Source organism: Oryza sativa, chromosome 9, assembly GCF_034140825.1.
Source record: "Oryza sativa Japonica Group chromosome 9, ASM3414082v1".
NCBI lineage: Eukaryota > Viridiplantae > Streptophyta > Magnoliopsida > Poales > Poaceae > Oryza > Oryza sativa.
The window spans coordinates 18156855-18166418 of NC_089043.1; the positions used below are offsets into that span (position 1 = coordinate 18156855).

Consider the following 9564-nt stretch of genomic DNA (forward strand, 5'->3'; position numbering starts at 1 on the left):
TCTAATTCAGTTGCCCGATCGATTTTAACACTGAAAGGGGTTTGTGAGGCTTCTCGTATTCTCGTGTAAGAAAAGAAATCAACATCGGTTTCAATGGCTTCATCCTCAGGTCAGTGAATCAACAATTTTCACATTAAGCAAAGGCGATCATGTTTAGGCTAAGGTTTGGGATTAGATTAAGTAAATAAACTCCAACACAGTGCCCTTCCTCCGTGTCAGCCAATCAGCCGTGCGATCTGCCATTACTACACAGGCCGACGCTCAGGTGCAATATACTTGAAGTATTCTACTCCGAGTAGAATTAATCTGGACCCTTTATTTTAAAGGACAGGTAAGTAATCTTCTAATATCCTTTAGGGGTAATTTTGGTATGGGATGTTTTATTCTGTTCGCATTGGTTCGCATCTTCGGTTCGCATCGCAGGTGTGGATACCGTCCCCCAATTCCTCCCCCAACCTCGCCGCCTTGCCCGCCTCCGTCGCCGTCCGTATCGCTCGTCGTCGCCGTCTTCTCCGCCTCCTCAGTCGCCGTCCGTCTCCTCCGCCCGCGTCGCCTTCTCCGGCCCCCTCCGTCGCCGTCTGCCTCCCCCGCCCTCGCCGCCTCCTTCGACGCCATTGTCGGCCTCCCGTTCACCTCCATCGTCGCCTCTGTCGCTCGTCCATCTCCCTCGCCGCGTTCATCGCCTCCAGCGCCCTCGCGGCCCTCTGCCCCATCCACCTTCTCTACCTCCAGCGACCTGTGGCGGTTGCGGCGTACGTGCTCGGCGCCTCGGCAAGGGCGGCGGATCCACGATGTGCTGCTTGTATATATGGTAGTCCGGCGGAGGAGAGGCTGATGATGCAACGTCGCCCTCATCTTGATGTTGCCGTTGATTGTTCATCCCATCTCTTCGGCTGCTACTGGTTCGAGAACAGGTAACGTCCTGTCCCATTTTCTCCCATCACTTCCTGATAAATGATACAGTAATGCTGTAGGATCACTATTAGATCCTCCAAAAGTAGCAGCCTGACGCGAGCAAAATTCAGTTTTAACACCAAGCAGTACTTCATAAGCACAACCTGCTAGATTTCTAATGAGGTTGTTGTCCCAACTATACAAATTTGAAATGTGTCTGACAAATGTTATCAAATCACCACATAGATAATTCTTCTGTGACCATTAGCGAGAGATGATTTGCGCTTGTGCTTCATTCTATTTTAGTTGATGAGCAGCCGACAGCGGTTTAAATGGTTATGATTTTGCTTCAGTAAAATTCTAGTACTAATTCTGGAGTTCTCTATACTTCGTAAATTACACACAGATCGATTTTTATTTGATTCGTTGCTTGCAGAAATAGTTCCACTCCCTGTGCTACATCACATAAGTCAAATTTCAGAAGATACTACTAGTTTATAGTGGTTACGGCCAGCATGGAACAGTTAAGGTCCATAATTTTGTAAGGCTCTGCAGATCATTTTATTTTGGAGGCTTTCCAATGTGTATAATTTTCTTTTCATTTTTTCAGCCATGCAGTGGAGCTCCAATGGTGAGTTTGCCTTTCACCATCCCATCCCCATCCCCATCCCCTCCCCCCAACCTGGCTTTCTGTTCCCCTTCATATCCTTAGTGGTGAACTTGTCTGAATTGCTCCTCTATTAATGCATATACTTGCTTGTTAATGTATGTGTAAACTAGCTTGTAAATAGAATAGGAGATTTAGTAAATTGATTTTGTATGTTGAGTTGTAAGTATGAACGATGAAACTGAAGAACAATATTTTTTTGAAAGAAATATGAACAATATTAAATTGATTTTGCTGTGCATGTATGGCTTGCTGCCCTAGCGAACTGACCATTGATATTTAGATATGATTTAGCATGACATCTTCTGGTAGGATAAGACAAATGCGATATATTTTGACAAAAATAGATAGGGGCTGCATTAACATTGGACTTGGCTTATTTTGCTAGTTTGTCAGCTAACTTGATTATGTCCATAGGAATCCACATGACCTGCAAAAGAGATTCAGGAATTGTGGCAACGATCTGACTACAAATAGGTCTTAATAAGCTGCAATGACCTGGCTCCGTTTCGGATCTTCCTTTTTTAAGGGTTTCGACAATGGTAGAATTATCAGAGAGGAGCATGTAACCGAAGTCATTGTGAAATACACAAATGCATATATTCTCCAGTGGTGCTGAAAAAAGAAACAGAGTTCTGAAACTACTGGATGATGTGCAACACAAAATTTGACTGTACAGCTGAAATGAAAACAGAAAAATTATCTCTGAACAACCATTTTCAGAAAATGTATTTTAGTATAACAATTTATCGTACATACAAAATTTGCAGCCATTGTGGGGGAACTGTAGTAATTGCTCAATAGTTTAGAGTGGCAATGTATTTATGCAGTTGATGGTTGTTCTTTTTTTTATATATACTTATGAGGTATAAAGGACGTAAGCTTATATTTGGGTGCTTGATCTGTTTGTTTTTTTTTGTACTTTTCCGTAGGTGAGGTCTGACATAATGACTTCGAGCTATGTGAGCCTAGAGGATCAGGAAGAGTATAAAATGATGGGTACTGTGGTTTTTTCAAGTGAGGAGGAAGGTTACAAATTCTATTTAGACTATGCAAAGGGGAAGGGTTTCAGTGTGAGGAAAAACAACCTTAAACGGAAGGACGGTGAGATTATATGGAGGCAATTCGTATGCTCATGTGAAGGGTACAGGGAGTTGAAGCACTTTGAGAGGACAGAGCGGATAAGGGAGCCACGGGCACTGACCCGCTGCGGTTGCTTAGCTAAGCTTGAGATTGAGCGGAACGAGGAGAAGGGGGTGTGGTTTGTTAAGGAGTTTGATAACCAACATACGCACGAACTTGCAAATCCAGACCATGTTGCTTTTTTAGGAGTTCATCGTGTGATGAGTGATTCTAAGAAAGCCCAAGCGGTCGAGCTTCGCATGAGTGGCCTTAGGCCCTTTCAAGTCATGGAGGTTATGGAGAATAACCACGATGAGTTAGACGAGGTTGGTTTTGTGATGAAGGACCTTTATAATTTCTTTACGCGGTACGAGATGAAGAATATCAAGGGTCATGATGCTGAAGATGTGTTGAAATATCTAACAAGGAAGCAAGAAGAAGATGCAGAATTTTTCTTCAAATACACCACGGATGAGGAAGGGCGTCTTAGGAATGTGTTTTGGGCAGATGCTGAATCACGTTTAGACTATGCTGCTTTTGGTGGTGTTGTTATTTTCGATAGCACTTACCGTGTAAACAAGTACAATCTTCCTTTCATTCCTTTCATAGGAGTTAACCACCACAAAAGTACAACAATTTTTGGGTGCGGAATTCTATCAAATGAGTCTGTCAACTCTTACTGTTGGCTCCTTGAGACTTTTTTGGAGGCAATGCGTCAAGTGCATCCAAAATCATTAATTACCGATGGCGACCTAGCAATGGCGAAGGCTATCAGTAAGGTAATGCCGGGTGCTTACCATAGATTGTGTACTTGGCATATAGAGGAGAATATGAGTCGTCACCTTCGTAAGCCAAAACTCGACGAGCTAAGAAAATTAATTTATGAGAGTATGGATGAGGAGGAGTTCGAGAGACGTTGGGCTGATTTTAAGGAGAATGGAGGCACGGGAAATGGACAATGGATCGCTCTGATGTACCGACTAAGGGAGAAGTGGGCAGCTGCCTATACAGATGGGAAATACTTGTTGGGTATGCGCAGCAACCAACGTAGTGAGTCACTGAACTCAAAGCTTCACACCCTTCTAAAGAGAAACATGTCACTAATGTGCTTAGTCAAACATGTTAAGTTGTGCATACAAGGCCTGCGTAAGAAGGAGGCTCAGTTGGACGCTAAGTCTACCAATTCGGTCCCTTTTTGTAGAATAGACGCCGACCCATTGGAGAAAGACGCTGCCCGTATATACACCGCAGTCGTATTCAAGAAAGTCCGTGCACAGATACGGCTAATTGCAGGACTTGAAGTCATCAGTGGGACTAATCAAGATGGTTCGTCATTGTATGTTGTTGGTTTGAAGGACGATAATGAGGTGTGGGATGAAGTGAGGGTTTCTTTTAAAGGCCAGGCTTTGGAAGGTGTGGAATGTCACTGTCAGAAGATGGAGTGCGAAGACATCCCTTGCTCACACATTTTTGTTGTAGTCAAGTTCCTTGGTTTTGACACCATCCCTCGTTGTTGTGTCGTGGATAGGTGGACAATGGGAGCAAAGGCGGCATTTAGGTCAGACAGGAATGCCGATCCTAATGTGTGGTCTGAACACATGGTTCGGTACCGTAGCCTCCGAAATCTAGGTAGTGATGCTTTCTTCGAGGCCGCTAGGAACCCTGAGCAGACAGAAAAGGCGATGGATTTCTTAAAGGGGATTTTGGATAAAGGATCGTCATCCGATGAGAACATCGTGGCCGGAGATTTTGGTCCTATGTCAACTCACTTTTTGTCTAGTAACCAGCCATTAGAGAAGAGAGTACTTGGTCCTGAAGAGATTAGGGCAAAAGGAGCTCCATCGAAGAGACGAAGGCCATTCCGTGAGACATTGCACACAAATAACCAATAAGGTAATTGTGTCTCACAAACTTTGTATATTTTGTATTATTGGCATTGTTTTTGTTTTGGATTAGTTTAATCTTTTCTCAAGATGTGCATATTAAGTGTTTCCGCTGGTGAATGCTTTTGGATTAGAAATGCTGTGAACTAAACTTTATTAGACAGTTATTGTTCAATCAAATGTTACTGTTCCTGGTTGAATTCCATGGAATGGAAATTCGAAATAGTTTTAAAATGATATATGGAGAATTTCTTTATTGGGAAGGATATACTTTTACATAGTCTTAGTTGAACATAGTCTGGGGTAATAATTCAGGTTCAGACAAGAGACTTGTAATCAGGAGACAGATCATGGCAAGAACACAAGATTACTTGTGCCATTAATACTGAAAACTTTTTTTGTTTGGGGAGGGGGGGGGGGTATTCTTCTAGTTACACCCTCCTCTGAATCCATTTCAATTTCGTTTGCTGACTGTTTCCTATTTCTACCAGTTCAGTGGCTCCAATCTTAGCAATAGGTGAAGAACAGACTCCTTTTCTATAGCCATCAAGACTGCATGCATGGGAACAGATCATTTTGCTGTGTGCATCAGGTAAAATCTCTTCTGAAAGTTAGGCGTGCGTTTCCATATGTGCAGAAACATTGCAGCAGTTTTTAATCAGATCTTGTAAGTTATAAGGTACAATACAACTGCATATGGCTGCTGGACTTGGGAAGCTTTTTAATCACTACTAGTTTGGTCAGGAAACCTTTTTCCTGTGATGATTATAGAACGATCTGCTAACTACTTCCTCCAATGTGAGCCTATGGCAGTAGTAAGGCTTTGCAATCATACAAACTTGTGAGCAGTGATAAGTTTGGATTTATAGGCTTACTTTATGGTGTGTCAACATCTTGGTTTTATTTATTTTTTCTGTCACATCAACTTTTCAGATTGAAGTAATAGTACTGTCATGTTCCTAAATATCCAAGATTACATGATCAGAGTGTCCACATGTTGTATGAACTATGAATGCCTCAGAAAAGTGAAGTGCTCCACTAAGGCCTCGAACCTAGTTGTCAGTTCCAAAACTTCAGACGAATTAAATTTTAAAAAAATCACCGACAATTCTTGAAACAGTTTATGGGTGATAATAATAAACATCAAATGTCTTGTTGCGACAAGAAAGGGATTTTCAGTTCCTGCAAAAGACCATTATTCATCTTCTAGCCATCTACATTTCCCTGTCATGAATAGCATGTAATTTGGCAAGATCTAATCTCATTAGCTTGACATTCCAGTATTGAACACCTTAGCCTTCATAATTTAGGTTTATCTTTAATTTGATTTGATTGCAAAGTCTCCTAAACTTTATTAAATTTTGACAAAGTGCCATGTTCTGAATTCTGATTACTCTTCTGCTGCCCATCCTATCGCGGTTTGCGCAGCATGATATAGACGGCCAACGGAGCAGCTCGGCGACACACTCCCGGCATCGTCAATGGCGCCCATCGCTGCACAGCATCTCCGAAGTCAGTAGCTGATGCGATTGTCAGTGGCCGGCCTGTTCAACTGAACTGTGTTTTAGAGTTCATGCTCATGACTTCATCAGACTTCATCAGAAGTTTGCGTGTTCAGCTCATGCGATGTTCAGTACTTCAGTTTGGTTGCGTTGGTTTCAGCATCTCAAAATGGATCGTTGAGATATGATTGTCTGACAATGACATGTATAAATATTGCACTTCCTAAGTATCGATGTATATTACGTACTTGCATGTCATTAAATGACTTATACCCTCTTGAACAGGATGTGAAGAAAACAAGCTAAATTAATTGATGAATTATGATATGCACTATGTGATTTATATTTAGCCTACGTGATGGTTTAAGCTGTTATATGGTGTTCATGTTAATTTTGTCTATAGATATACCAACTATGTGTTGTAGGAAATAGAAAACTGTACTGCTGAAAATAATCAAAAGGCATCGGTACAGTAAATACAGTTCGTCTTGAACAGCACCAAGCCAAAACAGTGCAATTAATTTCAGGGAAAAAATTGTAGCTGTATATGACAATAATTAATCGAACACAATGCCTCAGTTATTATTAGTCACCATGAATTTCTGACATGTTCAATATGTCTTCATTGAGCTGAAATTATCAAAACCGTAAAGAACTCTTATTCAATCATACATCTGCCGCCCTAGTTCCTCCATCAGTACCATGTCCGTTTGAGGTAGAACAGATATTGTTTCGAAGCTTGTTTGACGGAGACATGTACAAGATTGCTGCAAGTTTTCTCCTGTAGCTGTCTATGTCTTCCTGTGTAATTGACAACAATATTATTAGTTTTAAATGAAATAAATAGGAATGCTTCCGTGCTAATTGTACAACATATATACCTGATAAAATTGTTTGCTTAGCGAATCTCCTGTCCATAACTCCATGAACTTGATTGAGTAAAGCCCACTGGATGTCCTGTACGAGTACGAGTAGATGTAAAATTATTCCGAAATAAATTTTTTTACAAAGTCAACTCTCAGGGTTGTAAATATCAAACCTGTCTTTTTTGTTATTCAAGTTATATCTAATCCTGATTTTCCAAGCTTGAACATTGTAATCGTCCCACAGAGGGTTCTCTACTATTTTATCATCGAGGACAAGTCGGACACATTTGCGGATGCCTTTCATCTACATGAAATAAATATGTGATAATTAATATTCTACAAACTTGGTTGCACTGATAATGCTAACACTTTATGGGGAAAAAGTACCAGAAACTTAAGTTCTTTCAAGTCATCTTCAGTCGTGTCCATTGAGTCAAGGACACACACCTTTCTGGTACAGTCCAGAACCGCTACGTACCAATGGTCTATTGAAGTTCTTATTGGTAGGAAAATCTGTATGTCAAATCAATACAATTTACAAAATAGTTAAATAATATAATGAATTCAATTTTGTAAGGTATGATTTTACCATATCATTATTCACATAGCTGACTCCAGCGGATTTGTACATATTTTCATCAGTGTTTCCTAGCTCAACACCATCATAATAGCCATACTTGATAAGCATTGACACAACTGACGGGGTCTCTAAGTAGGCATGGTACATATGTTTATGTCGTTTAATTGATCTACTTTGTCCAAAATGCTTGACAAACGCCTTAATGATCTGCATCAGCAATACAATTTATGAAGCATTACTTAGAGATGATTTTGCTTTACTTTTTGCAAAAATAGTGCATAGGCGTACCTTTGTGCTAATGTTTTTTTCATAATTGTCATACGGATAAGTCTGTACAAGACATACCAAATCGGCCTTCGTCAAAACGACGTCAACAATATGGATGATCGTCTCAGTAGGCTTTGCACACAATATACGCAACGCAATGCGTGTTTCGTCCGTAGTGCAAACAAAATCGAAGTCATCGTTACCGTCTACCAAGCATCTTTTGTAACAATCAAATTTCTTGTTACTTACAACGGCCCTACCATTGACTCCTCGAACCCTCTTTCCTATAGTGCTAGGATACTCGACCTCGATGTATCTTTTCCTTGGAAAATGTTGTTCTCCATGCGTTATATCCTGCACAAAAGAAAGATACGTGTCAAAGCATTTTGCCATGTGGAAAAAACAAACATAAATCTTCAGAAAATGTACCGTGACTTGCTGTAATTGTAGCTGTTGAATGTGTTCAACGTTTGTCATTCTATCATTCATATTTTCCTGAAATTCAGTGTTATCATGGGCCATCTTTATCAACATCTTTTGCGTTTCACAAATTTGGCTCGAAAGGTCCCCCAGTGAAAGCAAAATCTGTGTTTGCAATCCGGAGACCTGAACAAATAAAAACATTAATTTATTATTCATGCACAAAACCAGAAAACAAACATTCATTTATTCCCGTATACAAAATCACGTACTAAAAAAACAATCACAATCATTTGCTTCATATTGTCACTACGTCATTATAGCTTCCGGCTAATATGGTGGATACAACACAGAGGTGCTAGACATGGATTTGCAATGTTATATAATTGACAAGTTTATGATTAAAAAAATGGATATAGATGTGCGGACTATGTACCAAAAAAAATTGGAGTACACAATGAGAGTTATTAAAAATAAATATCTATGACAACAGGAATGTGAGCAAAAATACCGCAGTTTTTTGAAGAATCGGTGGAGATCGGAAAGCATCGATAACACCCGTAACGACGGGGTCATCTGAAACGGTGCAAGTGCTATCATCCTTCGAAGTCTTACTGGCCCTAGACCGTGCCGCTGAAGAATCCCCCGTCGGATGGTTCGCTGCCGACGTCGTCATCGGAGACCTCGTCGGGTGCGTCGCTGCAGACGTCGTGATCGGAGACCCCGTCGGGTCCGTCGCTGCCGACATCGTCACCGGAGACTGCTGGCGATCGGCAAGTTTCATGATTGAAACTAATCTGGCGAGACAACAAGAAAAGCAGAATAACAAATACCTATTTTCCTGGAATCTATATCTATTTGTATTGTTGCCGCTACATCCGGCCGGATCAACATGTGACCGTGCACAACTCAAGTTGAGCATTCCAATGTTTTCGTTGTTCCGTTTTCTGTGGATATATATATACCTGCACGCTGTAAAACGCAACGGATTATTTCGGTCATAATAACTACTATAACGTCCGAGACGGTCGAATTTTTAGAAAACAATGATTTCCGGTCGAGCGCGCATAGAATATATCTGCACGGATTATTTTGGAGACATAAAAAATTAAATCGCACCGTCCGGACCGGTTCGATTTTTTAGAAAGCATGGATTTCCGGTCGATAGCTAGTATACTACAGCGCAACAGATTATTTTGGACACATAAAAAATTAAGTCGCACCGTCCGTACCGGTTCGCTTTTTTAAAAACATGGATTTCCGGTCGATAGCTAGTGTATTAAAGCGCAACTGATAATTTTGGACACATAAAAGATTAAGTCGCACCGTCCGGACCGGTTCGCTTTTTTAAAAACATGGATTT

At 40.8% G+C, this 9564-nt stretch overlaps 2 protein-coding genes across 2 annotated transcripts; one reads left to right on the forward strand and one right to left on the reverse strand.

The window, feature by feature from the left end:
• Positions 1-2508: 2508 nt before the first annotated feature.
• Positions 2509-4575, forward strand: LOC107278266 (protein FAR1-RELATED SEQUENCE 5). The gene has a single exon (XM_015755696.1). The coding sequence runs from the start codon at positions 2509-2511 to the stop codon at positions 4573-4575; it is 2067 nt and encodes a 688-aa protein (XP_015611182.1).
• Positions 4576-6569: 1994 nt separating this feature from the next.
• On the reverse strand, positions 6570-9025 carry LOC112936388 (uncharacterized). Its single transcript, XM_026020237.2, has 8 exons — positions 8713-9025; positions 8211-8387; positions 7803-8135; positions 7524-7721; positions 7322-7447; positions 7108-7238; positions 6950-7025; positions 6570-6869 (listed from the first exon to the last, which is right to left on the reverse strand). Exons 1-8 carry the CDS (start codon positions 8983-8985, stop codon positions 6735-6737), a joined length of 1449 nt encoding a protein of 482 aa, XP_025876022.2. The 5' UTR covers positions 8986-9025; the 3' UTR covers positions 6570-6734.
• Between the last annotated feature and the right edge of the window lie 539 nt (positions 9026-9564).

Bases quoted from the DNA above. Each gene is read 5' to 3' on its own strand.
- LOC107278266 (XM_015755696.1), top strand. From the start codon at position 2,509: ATGACTTCGAGCTATGTGAGCCTAGAGGATCAGGAAGAGTATAAAATG.
- LOC112936388 (XM_026020237.2), bottom strand. From the start codon at position 8,985: ATGAAACTTGCCGATCGCCAGCAGTCTCCGGTGACGATGTCGGCAGCG. The intron at 8,136-8,210 runs GTACATTTTCTG...TCTTTTGTGCAG, and splicing joins TACAATTACAGCAAGTCACG to GATATAACGCATGGAGAACA. The intron at 7,448-7,523 runs GTAAAATCATAC...TTTGACATACAG, and splicing joins GCTATGTGAATAATGATATG to ATTTTCCTACCAATAAGAAC.